Source organism: Octopus sinensis, unplaced genomic scaffold, assembly GCF_006345805.1.
Source record: "Octopus sinensis unplaced genomic scaffold, ASM634580v1 Contig02042, whole genome shotgun sequence".
NCBI lineage: Eukaryota > Metazoa > Mollusca > Cephalopoda > Octopoda > Octopodidae > Octopus > Octopus sinensis.
The window spans coordinates 151,970-175,190 of NW_021825323.1; the positions used below are offsets into that span (position 1 = coordinate 151,970).

Genomic DNA, 23,221 nt, shown 5'->3' on the forward strand with positions numbered 1-23,221 from the left:
TTTTTCCATAGAATCAACAAAGATACGTGTGAATCCTAACAATAAGTAAGATGGAAAGTATTTTCTTGTCTTTGGAGTGGTATTGATTATATTCCAATCATTTTGATTTTTTGAACCATCGTCAAAATCTTTATTATTCGTGAATTTTCTTTTGCAACCACACAAGAATTTATTCATGTGTTAAAATTATTTAATTGTCTAATAAATTAAATAAATTTTTGAAAAAATATAATTTTTAAATTAATAACTCTTATTATCGGAATATAGTCACGTTTTTTTACATAGATATAATTTTCTAAAAAATGTTTCTGAAATACTTTTCGCGCCTCCCTTGACACGAGTCAACGCCTCCCTAGGGAGGCGCGCCTCCCCATTTGGAAACCTCTGGTATAGATCTTCGGAGATATTCTTCTCATAATAGAGAATATAAATGGATTCTTAATATAATTGATTGTTGCTCAAAATTTGCATGATCATTTCCCTTAATGAGTAAAACTTCTCAAAATATAAGAAATTCTTTTGAAGACTTGTTTTACTCAGTTAGGCCACCTGAAGCCTTACACACGGATAATGGAAAAGAGTTTTGTAACTCTGAAGTTTTATTTTTATTGCCTGATTGGGGGATAAAGACGATTCATGGAAGACCAAGACACCCTCAATCACAAGGGCAGGTAGAACGATATAATCAAACGCTAAAGCGTTGGTTACCAAAAACCATATTTTAATCCGAATCAAATAATTGGATTGATATTTTAAAGAATACTGTCTATAAATAAAACACGACTATTCATCGTGCTACCGAAAAGTCACCTTTTAGGTTGCTTCGTAAATTTTTTTTAGATTATTTTTTGGAATTTCGGGATTCAATACTGTTTCTTTGTTTGATAATAAAGAAATCGAATCATCATTCGAAGCAAAATCCCGGATAAAAAAATTTTCTGATAATAATTTCCTTTAATAAAATTTTTAATAATCAGAATATATCAGATTGATTGATTCAAAATATATCAATTCATCGAACCAACAATTGGCTACGCCTGCGCCGCTTGGGGTTCTAATCTCTCATGGTCTAACCGCCTTAAAATTGAGACTACACTATGCCGAGCCGCGGCTTGCATAACGAAAATTTCCAAACTGAACAACATTACCCCAACTCCGCTTGACCAACTTATTAAGAAAGATGGAAGGGGTTTCTTAGCCCTCCAACAAGACCACCTGCCAAAAGACTACAACAATCAGAAGCACATCACCCCAATCCAATTCCTCGAAAAAACTGCTCCCCGCCCGTCCCGCACTTGCGTTGGGTCCAGAGTCCAACATCGGGAAAAGCTAAGAAAGATTTTTAGGATTGTTGGAATCACCTAATTAATTACCCTAATTAACTGTTGGTGATTCTTGGGTTAAATAATAATAATAATCAGATTCAAAATATAATATGTCACGGTCCAGTGGTGTGCCTATGCCGTAGGTGTGCCTCCATCGCAATTTTTTTTCATAAAAATTTCTTGGTGGGTTATTTTTATTTGCTAAACCGATTTTTAAAATTTTTTTTCCAAATTATCAACTATTTTTTTCCAATCTAGAGTCTTTTGGCATAAAACAACATAGAATGCAATTTTAAAACTAATTTATTATTTTTTATTATATAGATATTTATTTTGTATAAAATACTATTTAATTACTATTTTTGTGTGGGCATGTAGGTTACTCTCTGGAATGCTGAAACTGATTTAATCAAAAATTATTAACGATTCGGAGAATTCACGGAAGACATAGATCGATCGAAAAGAGTCCGCTATCGTCGGCTCTCAAAAATAATGATTTTTGAGGGGGGAAAAATTTATTTAACAGTTTAAACTATCCAATTGATCAATTAAGAAAATCTCTGTACAACGTTACTCGTGCAGAGGTTTCTGACGTAATTAAACATTGTCCTTTCTGCCAATCCAAAAGGATGCTGGAGACTAAGCCACCAATCACGCCGATAATATCCAAAAACCCAAGAGATAGATATCTTGCGGATTTGGTGGATCTAAGGCGTTATTCAGAACGAAATTCTGGATATTCTTGGGTATTTATTAGCAGTATTAAATCTCAGATTCTAGTTGTTATCGACTCTTTTTCAAAGTTTGCAATGGTTGAAGTTGCAACTTCAAAAAACTCAGAAGAAATTGTAAATCTTATCGGGAAAATCTTTTATACGAATGGTCCTCCCCTCATACTGCATACAGATAATGGAAAAGAGTTTAAAAACTCAAAAATGGTTAAGTTTTGTGAGGATTTTGGGACCAAACATGTTTTTGGGCGTCCTCGTGCACCATGGGTTCAGGGACAAGTTGAAAGGTATAATTTTAGTATTCATTCAATAGATTTAATCAGTCGATTAAAAGATGGTTGTCTTCAACAAGTGCGTCAGAAGGAACATTTGGGAGTTACAGTCTGTAACAGCAAAAAGGAATATTCTTAAAACACCATTTAAAATCAAATAATATTCATTTTAAATATTTAAATCACTCTAATGACATTAATTATTATGTAATTACGTTTTTATAAATTTTAAAAATCTTTGAAAATGCATAATTTTAGTTAATTATTTGAAATTTTGTAACAGCAAAAAGGAATATATCAAAACCCAACAATAAAAACCATTGAATTAATAGTTAATATATTTTCCCTTGAAACGACAAATGTCCAATGTTCTTTTTCTAAAACTTAACGACAATTTTTTGCATATTTCTTCATCAAATCCATTCCAAACGTTTAAAATTTCGGCCTTTAGATCTTTTAAATTCTGAGGCGCTCTTTCTGCTATTTTCTCTTTAATTATTCCCCATAAGTTTTCGATTGGGTTACAATCAGGAGATTGGGGGGGCCATTGCAACAATTCAACATTTTTTTCATTCAAAAATTGTTTAGTAAGCTTTGCTGTGTGTTTAGGATCGTTATCCTGTTGGAACACAAATTCATCAAGCTGCATTTTTTCCGCATAAGAAAACAAATTCGTTGATAAAATATCAATATATTTGTATTTGTCCATTATACCGTCAATAAAAACTAATTTGCCGACGCCATAATATGAGAAACAAGCCCAAACCAGCAAACTGCCACCACCATGTTTTACAGTAGGTAAAATATTTTGGGGTTCTAACTTTTTATTGCGTTTTCGCCAAACAAAAGGCTTTCCATTGGTGTAGAAAAGGTTGAATTTACATTCATCAGAAAAAATAATGCTCTTAAGTTTCTTTTCATCATATTGAACCATTTGCATGCTGCTTCATAACGTAATTTAATTATTCGTGGTGTTAGCAATGGTTTTTTTATTGGTTTGTGGGCATATATTTTTTTCTTGTTCAACATTCTTTTAATTGTCAAATAACTAATTGATAAGTTTCTCTCATTTTTCAATTTAATAGAAATTTTCCTAAGTGACAATTTGGAGTTTTGTTCAATTTCATAACAAATCATGTTTGAAATTTCTTTAGAATAAATATTATGACCACCACTGCCTTTTCTGGGTACCTTTGTATTGCTTAAAGACATTTTTTTATTTGTTTCGAAATTGTTGATTGGCAAACGTGCAGAATAGATGCAATATGTTTTTGCTTGAAACCGGCATTTTTTAATGAAATCATTTGTGCTATTTTATTTGAAGTCAGTTTCATTTCTATAAGTTATTATTTATTTATCATGTACACAACAGGAATCAACAGAAATTTTTAAAAATCAAAAAATATTACATTTTGCTGTTACAAAATTTCAAGTAATTAACTAAAATTATGCATTTTCAAAGATTTTTAAAATTTATAAAAACGTAATTACATAATAATTAATGTCATTAGAGTGATTTAAATATTTAAAATGAATATTATTTAATTTTAAATGGTGTTTTAAGAATATTCCTTTTTGCTGTTACAGACTGTATATGCCATTTCTTGGAAGGATCGTATTCAGATACAATACGACCGTTCACGAGACAACACAAAAAACTCCATTCTTACTTTTTACTGGCTGTCAGTATCCTCCAAAATTAATTGCGATGATTTAAATAATCTAATTGCGTTTGAACCCAAGGTGGAAGTAGTTCAGGTAATTTATTTTAATGCATGTTGATAGGCATGTCATGATGCATTGAGGAACACAATCAGGGCAGGGGAAAAAATGCAAAAAAGAAGGAGATAGAAGGATGATGAAACGTGTATAGGAAGTGGTGATTCTGTCCTCATAAGAGGAGATTTTAACACAAATCCGGCACATCGAACGATGCCGCTTTACGACCAGGTGGATACGACTATATATAAAGTTGTGAAACAGAATGGCGACAACTATGAAGTTGAGAATGATGAGGGGAATTTGTAAAAAAACATTTTTCACAATTAAAAAAATTATAAAAACATTCTTTTGTAATTTTAATGATTAGGTTTTAGAGTTAATGCATCCTTAGGGTTAGAGTTAGGGTCAATCCATCCTTATAGATTTTTTTTAATTAAAAAATTTTTTACTCAATTTTTTATATATACAGTCGGACCTCGGTTTATGAGCCACTTGGTGGCTCATAAACCGAGGTTGTATCATAAACCGAGGTTCGCTAATAATCCTAATTAACAGTACTTTAAGTAAAAAATAGTTCACAAGAAACAGATAGAAACAGTTCATAAGTTATACTTTTTTGAAATAATGCGTAATCTTTTCTCCAAAACGATTTTTATCCCGTAAATTAATCAGTATTTTTTTCCTTAAATTGAGATTTTTGGTTGCTTCCAAAAAATTGCTTTTATTTTCACAAATGCATACGAATTCGATAAGTAAATTACTGTAATTTGTCTTCAGTGCTTTAATTATGCCCATATCCAATGGCTGAACTAACGATGTTGTGTTTTTAGGTAAATATAAAAATTCAATGTTTGAATAATCGGATAGTCTATGAGAACTAGCATTATCCAACAACATTAATATTTTTCGGTTTTCAGAAAGCATTCTGGTATTTAATTTAAAAACCCAGCTTTTAATAATTTCAGTTGTCATCCACGAATTTTTAGAAGAAGAGTACATGACGTTAAAAACATCAGGATTGAATTGTTTTAAGCACCGAGGGTTTCGATATTTGCCGATAATTAAAGGCTCCAGTTTCTCTCCAAGATAACTGCAGCATAGAAGCAGGCTAACCCTTTCCTTGTGCTGCTTACAAAATATTTAGTTTATAGCAATTTTTAGATGGCTCATACGAGGTCTATTTTTAATTGATTTTTACAAACCCCTTAGGAAAAAGCAGTTTCAAAAACGTGGCTCAAAAATAGTTTGTATCATAAAGCGAGTATGGATCATACCCGAGGTCTGGCTCATAACGAGGTCCGACTGTATTAGTTATTAAAAACATATTTTATAAAATCAGGAAATACATAAATTTTAAATTGTGATACTTTCAGTATTTTTATTGTTGCTGTAATCACCGACATTGGAATATTTCCAATAAGTAACAAAAAACTAAATAAATAATGATTTAGGACTAATCGATAATAGATGTACCGATTTACAAAAAAAAACGGAAAAAAATTGCGATGGAGGCACACCTACGGCATAGGCACACTCGTGGACCGTGACATGATATATCAGAAAGGATTGGTGTTAAGATCGGGATCATACGATGGGTCAAAATAGTCTTGGGACACTTGTTTATTTTTAATAACATTTAATCCACAGCTAGGGTTACAATTAGAATAAGAGTTTGTGTTAGGGTTTAAATTAGGTTTGGTTGATGTTAGGGTATAAAGTCAAAATATGGTTAGGGTTTGGATTCGAATTTTGGGTAGAACTAAAATTAGTCTTCTTTCTTAAGAACGAGTGTTTGTTAGTGTTTTCAAGTGATCAATCGTTCTCATCAGCCCGGACAGTATCAACAACCCGGACGCTATGACATACGACATTAACTAATTTGAATTTATTAAAAAATGTTAAATTTAAAGAACGCGTGTATACACAAAAATGTGGTGTGAAAGTATTTCTTCCCCAGAATTAAGTATATTAGCAAATAAATCGCATAGAATGGACAAAAGAAAGTAACAATACACTAATTCAGAGAGTTCTAGCCAACATAACCGACTCACACGACAAACGACTCACACGACAATAACTGAAAATTTAAAAAACGGGGCCAAAAGGGGGGACCGAGTACTAAGGGACTTGTACTCGCACAAGTTCTCGAAATTGTCGGTCAAAGACAAGTTCCATTACGTCAAAAAATTCGAACACCTTGACGACAATACGAGGTTTTCCATTCGTGGTTTATGCAGTCTGATTTGGCTGATGTCAGGAAACTCAGGTCAAATGTCAAGAGAACGAGCATTTGCCTTCAAACTTTCAGGAAGGAAGAGGAAATAGTTGGTGCGCATTTAAAAATTCTTCGTTGTTTGAACTGGATCTTAGGCTAGGTCGACTCACAAACGCGTCTTCTCGATGGGATCCCCTTTCCTCAAAGGAGAAGGAAGGTCTGGCGAGGTGGGTAGTCTGATTAAATGAAGAATATTCCCGGGAATAAAGAGGAGACTGTCGGGATTGGACGAGTTTGAGAGTTCGTTGATGGAGGGCCTTCTGTTAAAGGAATGCGATCATTAAGATTGAAATGGGTCTACACAGTCGGAGGAAAGGCCTTTTATCGTCAAGCAATTCATGTCCACGTTGATTTTTTGTGGGGAATTGTGTCACTAATTTTAATTGAAAAAGTAAATTCACTTATCTCTGTCTTACCTTCCGGTCTTAGCGTAGCGTTATGGGGTCCACCATGTCTGTTGGAACTTCCAATCGGATATGGAAACGCTCGGGAGACACTTAATGCCTACCGAAAAAGAACTTCTAGAACTCTGACATCGTCGTCCCAGACCGATCATCGTGGGCAGGATCGAACCTTTCAGAAGGATCTCCGTCGCTTGCGACATGAATCAGGTATCGCGGAAGATTATAGTTAACCGGCTTACCCTGGTCCTTTGGTCAATAAAATGTCTTTGAAATGTTAACAAAGAAATGAGTATTGGTACAGTCTGCACTAAGTAAGTGACTACCAAGTAAGCCGTCACCCCGTAGATCGAAGTAGTATTTTGAGGAATTGTTGGATCAGCAAATCTATTGAAATAACTAAACATTGGAGAAATATTTTCAAATTTTATTAACCAAGAAATTCTGCATTTGAAGGCACGTGTTGACGAGGCAGGGATGAATTTTTTGGAGGTGTTTGTCGCAAATGTAGACGAAATGAATAACAGCAACAACAAGCCCTGGTGTAAAATGAGAACGAAATGTTAACATCTCGCTTGGGCCAGCCACATAAGATCAAGACAGAAAGAAAACATGTTATTAAGAACAGACGAAATGAATGGGGTACATAATTTCTCAAGGGTAAAATCTCATTCCAATCATCTTCGTTCTCACTAGCAGATTAAGACGAAAGGAATTTTTGTTGGTGAAGATTTTAGATGAAATGAGATTAAAGTGCATACAAAAGGACATTGACATGTTTCCGTAACATTCTGCTTATTCCCGATAATATTATACAAGAACTTGACTCTCATTTGTTTAATACGTTGCGTAATCGTAAAATTTGTTAGGTAATTGACTCGGTTAAAGGAAATTAAATACATTCGTTATTTGAATTTATTTGTTACACCAGCGGTTCTCAAATGCGGCCCCCAGGATTTTTTTTGCGGCCCCTCTAGAGTAACTAACTTTTTAAATTTTTTAATAATGTTTAAATTTAATTATTCATTCTTAAGGTTAAACATATCCATAATTGGTGATTTCATTATTCAATTTGCAGCACGTTTTGGGGTACATTTATATAAATTTAATTTTTAGAATTTTAAAGAATTCTTTTCTTTAATGAAAATATTCGCAACTCCATTCAGCGTGGAAATTAAGGATGCGCCTGCAAAGTTTCAACTAGAACTCATTAATTTACAACATGATATAGAACTTCCGGCATTGTTCAAAAATGCGTCCATTATTAATTTTTACGAATTAATTCCTCAAGACCTGGCACCCTACCCCTTTATATCATCTCTGCCAAGAAAATACTCTTGTCAAATTGTTCACAGGACGGGGACTCGTGGACGATCTCTGCTTTGGACTCGAACTCGTGGAGGCATTTGACAACTCAGGATCAGCCAATGGCCGGACACGGCTGATTACGGCTTTAACTAACTAACTAACTAATTCCTCAAGACAAATTCAAAAATATAACACACAATGCATATATGAATCTACATATTTATGCGAATCAATATTTAGTAAAATGGAAAATATAAAAATATATAAAATATTTTTTGTGCGGCCCGCGAAGCTAATCTTAATTATCGATTTGGCCCTTGAGCTAAAAAGGTTGAGAACCTCTGGTTACACATATGAAGAACATTTTTTGTGACTTATTAATAAAATTAATTTACCTCATAATAACATCGAAATCGTGGAAATATGTATCCTGTGGAATAAATGGAGGATTTTTCTGCTTCAGACAGTTTATTAAGTCGTTTGAACAAAATCTATTGACATGGGAATAAAACTGATAAAAACGGGGCCAAAAGGGGGGACCGATTTTCTTTTCCGCCAACCTTACTGCCCTCGGGAAAAAGGACAACGGCGTGAGACCCATCGCCGTTGGGAATATCTTTCGGAGGCTCTCCGCCAAACTTCTGTGCCACGCAATTGTCCCCTTTTTGTCTCAGGAGTTTCTCCCCGCCCAACTCGGGGTCGGTGTCCCAAACGGCTGCGAAGCGGCCGTTCATTCGATCCGCGAACTCATCGAATCTTCCCAGGCGGCTATCATGGTTAAACTAGACGTCTCAATCGCTTTCAATTCCATTAGACGTGACCACCTACTGGAGTGCTGCCGCGAACTGGTTCCGTTCGCTTATCCCCTCGTACATCTCTCATACGCTTCCCCGAGTATCCTTATGTTCGACGATGTTCCCATCTCTTCGGCTACCGGGGCCCAACAGGGCGATCCCCTGGGTCCTGTCCTTTTTGCCTTGGGCGTTAACAGCATCGCTCACTCTGTTCGATCCCCAATTAACATATGGTATCTGGATGACACAACCATTTGCGGTCCCCCCGATGCTGTTTTTGTCGACCTTCGTTCTATTTTCCCTTCCCTCTCGGACATCGGCCTATCTATAAATGCCGATAAATCCGAAATCGTGAACATTGCCTTAAATCCGAGTGACTTCACTGCTTCAATTCCCACGTGCCGAGGCATTCTTTCAGACGTCCGGATTACGGACAAATCAAATTTCACGATCCTCGGTGCCCCCATGGGGCCTTCTGCCCTCGAATGCTCACTCGCTGAAAAAATTTCCCACTTATCCAAAATGATCGAGAAGCTTAAAGTCATCGAGCCTCATGTGGCTCTTTGCCTTCTCCGAAACCACTTTTCCGTCCCTAAGATCCTTTACACCCTAAGATGTGCACCCTGCTTTCAAAAGAGGCGACCTTCTTTCCGACCTTGACAATATCCTCAGGCTCGATACGAGCTCTCTTTGCAATCTGGCTTTCGACGATCCAGGCTGGACTCAGGCATCCCTGCCTGTGCGCTGGGGCGGCCTTGGCTTGAGATCCTATTCCGATCTTGCCCTCCCCGCATTCCTATCCGCCCACTACGCTTCTCGTACTCTCTTAGACATCGTTCTTAGAAACCTCCCCGAACGGAAATTGTCTGAAGATTACTCTGCAGCCCGTGGTCGGTGGGAGGCTCGGTTTAGTTCGAAGCTGCCCAATTCTCAATCTGTACAGCGTCAATGGGACGAAATCTCTTGCGAGACAATTTTCGAAGGCCTCCTTCCTGTCTCCAATCAACACCGTGTCGCTTGCCTCCGTGCAGGTCGCTGCGAAGGCAGCGGTGTCTGGTTAAAAGCTCTCCCCCTCCCTTCCATCGGGAACCTGGTGGACAAGGAATGCCTAAGAATCGGGCTGAAAATCTGCCAGACGCACAAATGCCGCTCTGGGGAAACTGTTGACGAGCACGGTTTGCACCCCCTCGCTTGTCGTCGGAGTGCCGGTCGTGCCCCCCGTCACAGTGAACTCAACTCGATTATACAGAGGGCCCTCGCTTCAGCTGGCGTCCCGTCAATTCTCGAACTTGTTGGACTGGATAGAGGGAATGGCAAACGCCCAGACGGGATGTCCACCTTCCCATACGAACAGGGGAAATCCCTTATTTGGGATTCTACCTGTTCGGACACGTTCTCGCTGGGAAATCTCGCTCTGTCCGCCGCCAATCCTGTGCACGCTTCGAGGCAGGCCAAGGACCGAAAGATTCTCAAGTACGGCCGCCTCTCCAACTCGCTGTTCTTTACTTCAATCGCCGTGAAGTCCTCCGGGATCTTCTGCCCCAAGACACTCCGCTTCCTTCGCTCGCTCGGTCGACGGATTTCAAGGACAAGCCACGATCCAAAAGAGTATTCTTGGCTCCTGGAACGTCTGTCGATTGCTGTGATCCGAGGGAACGGCTTCGCCATTCGCGAGGCTGGCTGGGTGTCTTGTGAGGCCATTAATTAGCTTAGCTATCTTTTTACTTTTTAGCATATAGCTGTTTGATCAGATTAATTAGAGGTGTACAAAAAGAGAGACCAATCGGATTGATCCCCGTCGACCTATGGTCTACCTTGTAAAGTTTGTACAACAAATGAGACACATTATCCCTAACAGTTTCCTCCCAATCCTACCAATCACATATTGGCTCAACCTCATCCACCGAGTAAGGACAAAACGCAGAAATGAGACATTCCACATACTCCTCCGACATCCGACGATTAATGTGGATTAATGCTATACACGTGCTAAGCACACTCGCCAGCTGAAAACTCACTCTCTGTAGTTCACGCTTGTACAAGCAATCAACTACATTTGTGAGGCAATAATTTACTTTGTTGGTCAGGTCCTCATACACCCACTCGTAGTGGCCAAGTGTCTTGATTGTTGGGTCACGTACTTTGGACAGCAAACACTTTTCTACTGAAAGCATCTGTTGGCAGTAGTCGCTCATTTCTTGTCGTAATTTCGTCAATTGTGCACAAAACTTGTGATAATCGTGACATCATACTTTATTTTGTTGTGTAATCGAATGAAAAAGATCACCTGTAGGGATATCCTTGCTGTAAGTTAGTTGGGAATAGTCGTCATTTAATGAGGCCAGCAGTGCCTCCAAGACCAACCACAGTTCTTGGTAATCATTGGCTTGAATAGAGCACGACTGCTGGCCTAATGCATCAACATAACAGAAATACTCCATGAGATGGAGACTGTCTGTCCACTGGGGAATTTTAGCATGGTTTTGGGGAGTGTATCTTTATTTGAATACTTTTTATGAAGCCACCCAAATCAAGTATTTTGGCTGACTTGAATGTGACTTTGAAAGATCCTTCGAACGTGTCGGGCATGTAGAAACCATCATGTCCAGAGGTACGTGAAATCTTTTGCAAATGTGCATTTGATCAGCAAATAGATACACAACCAATACTTCTGTCAACTTGAAAAAAGAAAAATAAGTCGACTGCCAGTGTGGACGGCAGGTCTGTCCAATCTCCACTAAACTCGACCACAAAAGTGTAATTCTTGGCTATTTTGGCTTCATTAAATTCCCACCAATGAAAGGCACTCTGATATCCTTCTGAGAACTCTAATCGAGGACCTGCGAAGGATCCTGACATTGTCAACTTACATGTTTGTGGAGACAAGACCCTGGAGATTTAGTCAACAAGCAATATTTCCAGACATATCCGATTTTCCCTCTAAACATATATTTCCATACAAACGTGAAATGTGTCTGTCACTTGGAACTGGAGATTCAGCAGAACAACCTTGGAGGATTGATCTTGTTTGATTTCCTTGATGAGTGTTCGTAGTTCCTGTCTGGCCTGCTCATGACTAAGATCTCTGGTCAGACGAGTCGTCGATATCGTGGAAGGATCGGTCTAGAAGTAGAAAGATTCGAGGGACCCATCGTCCCCCAAAATAGACAAGTCCGCGTTGGTTTCTACAACCAGTTAATAAAGAAAACTACTCGAAGGTGCCTGTAACAATTTGAATGGCGGAAAAATCGGTTCGACACGACCAAAATACCTCCCTTCCCTTGTAAGCTCAAATGGTGGACTGAGCCATCCCCATAAGAATCCCCGGCTTCTCCTCGGGCACTGCGATTAACTTGGATTCTTAATTCATGCGTAGACAAGGAAGCAGGAGACGTGGTCTCGGAGTTTGGTCATGAATATTATTTTTCCGTTTAAAGTCAATGAATAGAATGTATGGTCCCCTGTATTAATTATATTATATGGCTAACCGAGACAGGATTCCTAACTACTTTCATGTCTCTGACTGTTTCTCCAATCGTCAGGTCCTACACAGTCTGGGTTATATGTGACAACATACAACATGTTCCGACACCCCGAGTATCAAATCCCTGTACTTGTATGCCTCTACCTCCATGTTGGAAGAGACAGTCAAAAAGAATTCCGCAGTGTTTGAATACCCAATCGGTCCCGGGAGAAGTCGAGTCCTCACCCGGAAAGAGGCGGCGATAACTTTTTCTGAAAAGACCGAGATGAGACCCTCCATAGACTGGACTGCAATAGATTGGAAGGCTAAGAGTCTCCTCCATGACCAGTACTCTCCTCAAAGCCGAACTTCCCGGACACCATGTTAAAGTTGCTAGCAGGGCAATCGTGATGAAATGATTCAAAGATCGACATCTCTTCATTTTTGAAGGTGAAATATAAACAGCCAGTCTCCAAGGCTCTAGGACAACCAAACACGTCTGGTCATCGTTCCTGACCAAAATAAACATGAAACAAATGACTGAGTGAAAGTCCCGCTAAAATTCGAGAATATTTCCTCCAGGTTTAGTTATTTTATACATTTGCTGATCCAACTACTCCTCAAGCCGTTATGGCTTATTTGGTAGAGTCACTTATTTAGTTTAGTAATCTGGGTTCCTCTGCTCCAGTTTCTAATAGTCAGACTGTACTAATACTTTTATGGTTATTAAAACAGGGATAAGTGAACTTGCTTTTGCAATCACAATTAGTGCCGCAATTCCCCATCAAAAATCAATCCTCAAGGAAAGGGTCTCCCACAGAGAAGCGGCGTAAGTCGACCTGGCCCAAAAGCCTGTTCCAACATCGAGAAGCCGGACTGAGGGGGTTTGGGAGATTTTAAATGCGCATTCTTATCATTGATTAGCTAGAATAGACTTCTACATAATCTCCCTTACTTCTAGGAAACTTAATAATAGTCAATAAACTAAATTTAACCAAAAATACAACATTCTTTTGAAACAAAAGATTGAATTTTTTATACTAAATAAGATTATTTAGTTGGTGTTTCTTTGCTAAAGTCTGCAAATCTGTCTTCTGCCCCAGTGACTCTCTTGCTAATTGGTACTGTACTGCCATCTCTCTCGTGTTTACTTCATATTTTCTTTCCAAAAGATATTCCCTCTTGTTAAACATGAGCCATGGAGACGTTTTTAGTAGAGAAGGGAAACCAAGGTAGACGAAAATATGGACAAAAATTAAAAAGATAATAAATTAAATCAAAACAAGAGCCAAAAAAAGAAATCAACAACTAACTAAGCCATCTTTTCAAGTTTCTTTTTCTTCTCAATGGCTGCCTTCTGAGCCTTATCCATGGTCGTATCATACTCACGACCGTGGCAAGAACCAATTGCAACAACAGAACCAGAGTCACGAAGTGAAATCCTAGTATAACGAGGAAAGTCGGGAAGTGCTTCAATCACAAGAGGCATTTTTGGAATAAAAGTAACTTCTGCCTGATCACCGGAAGCAAGAAACTCACAATCTTCACCCAATTCTGCCATCAAATGCTGATGCCTTTTGGATTTCTTGACTTTAACTATCTCCTTAAGAATGCAAGGCATATGTGTGGTGTTCGTATCCAGAACAGGGGTATACCCTTTACATATTTTGGTTGGATGGTCCAACACAACCAATTTTGCCCCAAAACTCTTAACTTTACGAGGAGGATTGGTAATTGGACCAATCATTGTACCCCTTTTCAAATCCTTTATTGCCATCCCCTTTAAGTTCATCCCCGCACAGCATGTGGCATCCACAAATTCATAGGCTTTTCGATGAATTTCAATAGACTTAATTTGAGTATTCATTGAACACGGTTCCAATCTTAGTTGCATTCCAACCTCTGCCCTTCCATAGTTTATAGACAGTGTGGTTATTGTTCCAATACCTATAGTTTTATTACAAAAAAATTAACCCTGCAAAACAAATGCATCGGTAATACAGCCGCGAAGATCGTACTCCTTGGCTGAGGGTGGCTTAACAACCGAATTAATAGCATCAATCAATGTGACTCCAGACAGTTTAATTGGATCTTGATCTTTCTTGTACACCTGATACTCCCATTTTGGCTGGAAACTGTAACACGTCGAAGGATCGCTTAAATTCCGACCATGGAATGCAGAAATCGGAACATAAGGAACCATATCCTGATTTCTGAAGTAACCGATCTACAAAATAAATGTATTCCTAAACCTTATGAAAAATACTCCCAATTTCGTTCTTTATCATAAGGAAACGCTCTGCCTGATCCTTTTCCTCGATCGCATCCATCTTATTTACGGCCACAATAACGGAAGAAATCCCCGAGGCGAATGCTAACTGTGCGTGTTGACGAGTTTGCCCCCTGGAAGAAATACCAGCCTCAAATCCTCCCGGTGTTCCATCAATGACCAATATGGCCACCTCTGCAGATGTTGTCCCGGTTATCATATTCTTAATAAAGTCTCTATGCCCCGGAGCATCCACAATAGTCACATGGAACCGATCGGTTTCAAAATTCTTTACTGTCGACTGAATTGTGATTCCGCGATTTCTCTCAGCTTTTGTCAGGTCCATAGCAAATGCATATTTAAATGATCCTCGGCCCATTCCAACTGCTTCATTTTCCAGCTTGCTCATCTGTCTTTTGTCGATACCACCGTTTTCAACAAGCATTCTGCCACAAAGGGTAGATTTGCCAGCATCAATGTGTCCAATTATTACTAGACCAAGACTTTCTTTTTTACTTTCCTCAGACATATATGAAGAGAAAGGAACCACTTAAAAACTAGTAGCGTGTAAGCATGTCTGTTCTTTTATTAAAAAAAATTGGTTAACCGTTCCAGAAAAAAATAATTTATATATATATTTAAGTCATTTGTATTAATATGATTAACAAAATCATATTCTTTCGATATTTATGATTGCTAAATTTGTTTCATGGAAAATGGATAGCACATCATTTAATTTTCTAATTATTTTATATTTTCGTCATTTTAAGTAAACGATTTTGCTTAGAATCATCTTCTTCTAACTATTAGTACAAAAAATCTCCTTTATCTCTTTATTAATAATATACTTCTTTCATTAAATTCATAATGCGGTTTTAAATTCGCACGTGGAATTCCTACTTATACAATAGAAAATCTGATTAATCTATATTTGTGAGGGCCCACATACCCGTTCGGAATGTCCTCTGACTGGAAACTACCCTACCAAGTGCATAAACTGTGGATCCTCAACACACATGGCCAACTATGGAGGATGTCCTGTTGTCAAGGAGCTTCTTAAAAAGAGATTACCTCGGAAAACTACAGATCAGTCTACTAAACTGAAATTTGATACATCTCCCGCAATGAAAATACAAGGAAAAACGATCAAAACTGAAACAGGAAACGTGAAAGTACAAAATACCTGGAAAGGATGGAACTTTAATAAAAGTACAAAATTCGTGGATGCTGAGGTTCAGACTGACGATATCTCTGAATCCATGTCAAACACTTTGAAAACTGCGACACCACTATATCTACGCAAAAACCAAAATTAAAGTTGGAACAAGGCGTAAACACAACCGAATATATGACTCAACCCAAAAAAGGCATGAAACTCGGGGACACTTCCAAATCAAACCCGGGACAACCACCATGCAACATACAGGTGGCAGATGAAAGACAAATGCAATTGAACATTTAAAAGCAAAACTGGAGGACCTCCATCTTAAATCGAAAACGACGACTAAAAAAACGTTTAAAAATTTACTGGAACTGGTGGCGCTCGTTATGGAGGACAGTCACCAAAACTTGACGAGATGAGCGTTTTTACGCTTATCAACGCCCGGTCAATTCGGAAACGGGCTACGGAGCTAACCTACTTGGTTAGCTCGGTAAACATGGACATATTGGTTGTTAATGAAACGAAGCTTAAGGGAAATCAGCATCATAAAATCCATGGTTTTCAGTCGATTGATATCCCATGGCGACCTGACGCAGTGGCTGGCACTGGGACATCCATATATTATAAAGACAATCTGATGGTGAGGGACTTGAAAATCGTCGAACAAAATTTGTGCGAACTGATTACATTGAAACTACTAACATCCCTTGGATGGATATCTGTCGGAGCTATGTACTCCAAAGCAATGAAGAATTATCAAAATCTTATTGAAGAATTTTTCCAGAACAATGATAGAGGAATTCTAATAGGAGACCTTAACGCAAAACACACATCGTACGGATGTGCCAACACAAATTCGGACGGTAATATACTCCTCAGATTATCGGAGAACTGCGGTTTTAGTGTTTTGACCTCACGAGAACCAAACCACTTCTCTTGTTATGGAGAGGATTGTATTGGAGTTTTCCTCGTATCGGCAGATCTTGTTCATCAATGCAGCATACCAAGGATTGAGATAAACATTGGTAGTGATCACCTACCTCAATCCTTGTGTATGCGAACATCATCTACGATATGCGAAGATCTGTTTATCGGATACGATACGTCTCGGACAATCTGGTCGGACCTTGAGGTATCAATGAAAAAGCATTTGACACCGTATCCAATACAAAACATCTCTTCGAATATACAAATTGAAAAACTTGATAAAATTCTCAGAGAAGCTATACTGGACTTTCTCCGAAAATCTTCAATCAGGAAATACATCATGTCAAATACTAACAGAAAAACCCGGATTGACGAATCTTTGGGAAAACTTATAAAATGGAAGGGAAACCTTGAAAAGAAGCTAAGACGATGCAGTGACCCCATAGATCGTATTCGTCTTCGGGATAAGATTCGTACCGTGAAAATAGAGATAAATGATGTCGCAAAAAAACATTCAGACCTTGCTTGGAAGAGTCAATGCTCGAAACTGAATAAGAAAAACCCTCATTTTTGGAAGGTTTTCAACAGACTGAGTAATATGGAGAACAAAGGAGAAGAGATCCGACTAAAACAACTGAAGGAATAGATATCCCGCTCGATGAAGTTCCCTCACATCTGCGAAGTCAACTGGCAAAAGTTCAAGAGGTGGATCCGATCGACATGGTTCCGAAAGAAGTTATATGTGAGGCTCAGAGAAGTCTAAGAGCTAATTTGAGTCATACGGGACCACTGTGCAGAGACATAACGTTGGAAGAAACGTATGCCGCAATTATGAGCTGCAAGAATAATGCACCCGGCCATGACTACATTCCAATTTCTGTATTCAAACATGCTCCAATTATTCTCCTACGATACTTGACCGCACTATACAATGCAAGCTGGAGACTTGGATACGTACCGGACTCTTGGATAAAGTCAATCGTATGTATGATTCCAAAGCCTGGAAAATGAAGGACCATGCAGAGAACTATAGGCCGATAAGCCTAATATGCTCCGTCTCTAAAATTATGGAACGGATTGTCTTCACAAGACTTTCGAACTTCGTAGAGGAATCAGGTGCACTTGCAGCGGAGCAGTGGGGATTCCGACGAAAAAGATCCTGTGGAGATTGTTTCGGAGAACTCGAGAAAGTCATCTCGCTTAGTCTTGCTAACAATACAGCGACTATTGCTATCTGCCTCGATGTCTCAAAAGCTTTTGACAGCGTATGGCACCTGGGCCTCTTGGAAAGTGTCGCCAAAATCAAACCCGGGTCTAAAACGGTCAATTGGCTAAAGAGCTATTTATCAATGAGGAGGTCATACATACGATGCGGAAACCGTTTGTCGGAATCTGTCGATCTCAAAAGAGGGGTACCTCAAGGCTCGGTCTTGAGCCCTCTGCTTTTTAATATTTACGTTGCTGATATTCCAAAACCGAAAGATCCTACCAGTCGTCTCATGATCTACGCGGACGACATACTAATAACGGATGCTTCGTGGAGAAAAGACATCTCGTGGAGGAAGTTAAAAGGATACGTGACAAGAGTGGAAGAATGGTGCATATCAAAAGGACTGACGCTTGCAAAAGAAAAGTGCACCGCCACTTGGATTGCAAAACAGGGAGCAAAACGAAAACCGCCGAGAAACCTCTATGGGTTTACAGTAACGGAGAACCTGAAATACCTTGGGGTTGAAGTTGGATCCAAGGGTTCTTACTTCAGATACATCGACTCGAGGAGAAGGAAATGCGCTCAAATTCTCAGGAGCATAATTCACTTCCACCTTTCCCCGGAAACGTTTTTATATGTTTATAAAACGTGCGTCGAACCATTGCTTACCTACGGGTTCGAGGGATGGTATCCTACTGCTGAAAGGGATGGCATTATCGCTAAGCTCGAAAAGACGAGGCGATATGCCATCAAATTGGCAAATGGACTCCAGTTGGACCAACCCATCCCTCAAGTGATGGAAGACGCGACGGAAACGGTTGGAAGTGTTCTTGAGAGAGCCTTTTCCTCTCGAATTAAATATTAAAAAAAAAAAAAAAAAAAGAGGGAAACAACGAAGAAGAGGCATACGTTGTCTCATTAACTTTCTCCCTCTTTTTTTCGGCTTTTCCGTTAATAAAAATTCATTCATTCATTCATTCATTCATTCATTCAATCTATATTAAATTAAAGAAACTAGGATAATGAAGCAGCACACTGATCCAATCTCTAATAAAACATTAATTTAACTATTTTTGTATAATAGTTCTCGAACATTCTGTATTAACGTATCCTTAATTGCTTCAAATCGATAGCACGTGCACAGGATTTTTCATTATCGTATATATTATCAATATAATGAAGTTTTAAAAATAAATTGTTAATCCCTCGTGAGAAACTCGCGAATATTAGAATCAAGAATCCATAAATATCGGAATAGCTTGAGATTACCAAGAAGGACTTGATTGCTTGTTCTTAGACGGGAAGTTACATTTGACATTTGAATTAGTGATTTTTCTCTTGTTTTTTTAATTGTGATATAGTAAAAATATTTTCCTTCAAAGAAATTATAATATAACCAAGATTGAAAGGCCTTGAAAGCAAGGTGGTCTGAAGATTAAAGTATTTTTAATCGTCACTGAATAGTTAACTCTAAAGCAGTGTTTCTTAACGTGGTCCCCATAAAATTTTAGATGGTCCCCAGAAATATGTTTACGTCAATTAATTTTTATGACTAAACAAATTATTTATTCATTTGAATATCTAATTAATTTTATTCCACGTGTTTTTTGTTATTTGATTGTAATAATTAATGGAAAATGGATTGATATACTGGATCTGAAAATGTCGATGATTCGCAGTGCATGATATGCGACATCATAATGGGAAACAACTCTTTGAAGTCACAACCAAAAGCTTTTTTATTAAATTGTTCTGTTACTGGTGATCCCCAGAAAAATTCAACAGACTAAAGTGATGCCCGGTCAAAAAAGGTTAAGAAACACTGCTCTAAAGAAAGTGAGTGTTTTAGAAAATCTATATGAATTACCTAAATCAGTCATTTTAAATAATCGTAAATGTAGCTCACCTCTATTTTACGATGATTGCTTCAACATTTTTCATAACAAATTAAACACCCACCTAGTGAATACTGTCAAATTCGACATTTTATTTAATTACCTTCAGAACCCGTTGTGTAGACTCAAATCCCAAGCGTTTCTGGGGATATCGAGGCAAACACCGGTCCTTACGAGAATTTATATATTCTCTTTACTTCAATGCGAATTTTAGCTACATCAATTTGCAATACAGTTCTGTCTTCCTTCAAAAAATAAGATTCATATAAGTTTACTGCATAAATTACGTCTCATACAATTCAAAAGATCCCCAGTATTAGAAATTAGTTATTTAGTGACATTACTGCTTTATGCGAAGAAGAGACTCCAATACTCTTGATGTGCCATAATTGAACTACTGGTCCGTTGCCTAGAATTTCTATCTTGAATTTTATACACTCTCCGATTAAACTACTCGTTTACTGTCGGAGATTTCAGAAAGTAATGTAATTTTATTAAAAAACTGCTCTACAAAATTTATTAAAGCATGTATATAATTCCGTATTGTACTTGATGACTCTGTAATATGTGCTCCGCCTGAACCTAAAAATATCAATGATATTATTCATAATATACCAAACTCTGGAACGTTTTTATAAAGGCTGTGGGTCTACACCTCAATAACAACAGGTCGACAACTAACACCCTTGTGTTAGTTAATATCCGGTTTTGTCATCAGCAAGTAAAAAAGCGAACGGCGGAGGTCGGTCGCTCCCACAAGTCCAGGATTCCGTGGTGAGGAGACGATTAAGGTGGCCCAGGGCATGAGAAAAGTTCATTTGGGTGCATGTAAATATGTGGTCTTTGGAGGAGGGGATAGTGCCCTAAGCGGATTCTTGATAGCTGTACAAGGGGAGGTCTGGACTCTAATAGTTTATTGTGTTAAAGTGATCTGATTCCTTAGGTGGAAATGTGGTTATGTATCTGTTTGGACATAGTTGATCCGTTTTTCGGGGAGGTATTTTTGAGAGTGATCTCAGTTTGTCCTCAAGAGTGGCAATGATATTCCTTTTGTTTCTTGACAGCGGAACATAATGTTGTTGAGAGTGTGGGCTATCCATGATCTCATTAAGGAATTGTAATTCTCGCATTTCTAAGTAATGCCTGACGAGAAGGATCCTGGATTCTCAAAGGAGATTATCGATAGGCTTTGATGAGAAAAATCCCGTGACTGTATAAAAGCCAGCGTTCTGGAGGCGCTGGAGTTTTTGTAAATTCGTAAAAAATACATTCCAAGAACAGCATGGGCTGGGATAATTCAGGGACGTTCGAACAAATTGTTTATAAAGAGTTGGTAAGCTTTCTTTTGCTTGACTGAACGATTGACCCGATATGGTTTTTACGGCGTTTAGTTCACGTCTGATTTTACTGCATGTGAAGTCAATATGCTGAGAAAAGGAGAGGCATTGGTCAAAAATGACCCCCAAAATTCTGGGATGTAGGTCATTTTGTGGCGACATTTTGATCCTATGCTATGCTTAACAACCAAATTTACAATTAAGAACTTTACCAACTCAGGGTGGGGATTGCGAACAGTCGCGAGGGCGCAGTTTACGCTGCCAGAAGTTTTTTCTAACGGAGCACTCAGCTCCCCTCACGCAGCTGTGAAGCTCGATTTACGAAACACTTTCAACAGTGTAAAGAGAGATTGCATCCCCGAGGATTGGCTTAAAAGGCCTCAGCTGGTCTTCCTTTTCTACAACGAAGAAAGCACGCTTATCTTTGGGAACCAAGTCGTCCGCACACGGACAAGAGTTCAGCAGGGTGACTTACTCGGGCCGCTCCTCTTTGTCCTGGCAATCGATGATGTCGTAGACTCCCTAAACTCTCCTTTCAATTTATGGTACTTGGATGATGCATCCGTTTGCGGACTCATTGAGTCTATTTCCCGGGACCTCTCACATCTCATTCCTTCCCTTGGACACCTCGGGCTAGAATTAAATGAAGGAAAATCGAACTTTTGAATATCAACTATCCTTAGGCAAATTTTGTCGATTTAAGAAAACCAATAACCGATCTCATCCCCGGAGTTCAGACTACCAACATGTCCGATGGGATGACAACTTTCACATCGGGGCGCTAAATATAAGATAAAAAGAAATCCGTTTTAAATGAAAAAAGTATACGCCAGTTTTTATCAGATATTTTTGAAAGATCCAATTATACGCCAGTCTCTTAATATATTTAGAAAATTTCAAAAGACCCACTTTCTGACCTCAAAGGGCCACCGGTGACTCGCGAGCCTCCGGTTGCCGACTATGCCCATAACATCGATATTGTTCTCCTTTAAGAAACCAGACTATCTCCCACGAAGAGCATCCTAATATTCAGAAACTACTCGACCATTCTCACGGATCACAAATTTATCGCATAAACTGACATATCCTGCCATATTAACTCTTTGATAAAGAACGATCCACACATAGAACTATCCTCAATCCTCATCACGATCAATTCCATGCCATACACTATTGTAAACATATAAATCCCTCCGTCCTGTCCTAATCACTGTCGATCTCCTCTCTCCAAAGGACAACACCCGCAAATCAATTATTAACTACAAACGAGCACGATGAGCTGCCTATTAGATGGAGACAAAAAGTTCACTGAAAAACTTTTCAGTAAAAGCCATCACATCATTAGACATGCCACTGAACAATTCCACAACAATCCTACTGGACGCTAACAGAAAATTCATACCAAGAGGATTCCTCGTTACGATTCCACCCCCTTCTCGTGCAGGGCGCTCGCCTCGTTACGGGGGACTCAATGGACCGAAAACCTTTTCCAAATCGATCAATCGTGCAAGCCAAGGCTCACTGCCATAAACGAAAACCGTATTGCTCAGCACAAGGAAAAAAATAGAACGAGTTTGTTTCTTTTCTCGACCATCGCACAAAATTCTTCAACTTCTGGAAAACACTAAAAGGAATTTCCTAGTAACAAGCTATAAATACTATCTTAAATAGATCGGGTCTAAACAATAAACACTAAAAAAAGACATTCCTTGAATAAGCAAACAGTCTCATTAGCCACTTAGCGAAAATTAGCCAAATGAACATGAACAAAGATAATCCTAGCAGAAGTCCTCTTTTTAGACAAGAAAAAACAATCAGATCTAATCACCATTTCCTCTTGACAAATCCGCGAGCTGATTAAAAATTCCAAAAACTCTCACACCAAGGGAGCTGATGGCCTCCGTATATACCATCTAATTGCTTCCAAGATAGCAAGCAAGGCAGGTTCTGGGGCACTTCTACCGTACTTCGTACCAAAACAGCTCGGGGTCTACGCTCTACGTAAGTTTGTTAACTCTTCCACGGATTCCCAGCGAATTCTGGCCAAGATACACGATATCCTAAATAATTGTGCGATTTCTGAAGAAGATTTGGTCACCGACAGTTTAAGCATTACATATTTGGAAAAAG

General features: G+C 38.5%; 3 protein-coding genes across 3 annotated transcripts; 1 reads left to right on the plus strand and 2 right to left on the minus strand.

Annotated features, from left to right (window-relative positions):
• Nucleotides 1-1,954: 1,954 nt before the first annotated feature.
• LOC115227152 lies at nucleotides 1,955-2,467 on the plus strand. Its single transcript, XM_029798064.1, has one exon. It carries the CDS (start codon nucleotides 1,955-1,957, stop codon nucleotides 2,465-2,467), a length of 513 nt encoding a protein of 170 aa, XP_029653924.1.
• Nucleotides 2,468-13,603: 11,136 nt separating this feature from the next.
• LOC115227153 (elongation factor 1-alpha, oocyte form-like) lies at nucleotides 13,604-14,158 on the minus strand. The gene has a single exon (XM_029798066.1). It carries the CDS (start codon nucleotides 14,156-14,158, stop codon nucleotides 13,604-13,606), a length of 555 nt encoding a protein of 184 aa, XP_029653926.1.
• A 379-nt stretch (nucleotides 14,159-14,537) lies between these two features.
• On the minus strand, nucleotides 14,538-15,105 carry LOC115227154 (elongation factor 1-alpha-like). Its single transcript, XM_029798067.2, has one exon. The coding sequence runs from the start codon at nucleotides 15,087-15,089 to the stop codon at nucleotides 14,538-14,540; it is 552 nt and encodes a 183-aa protein (XP_029653927.1). The 5' UTR covers nucleotides 15,090-15,105.
• Nucleotides 15,106-23,221: the final 8,116 nt, after the last annotated feature.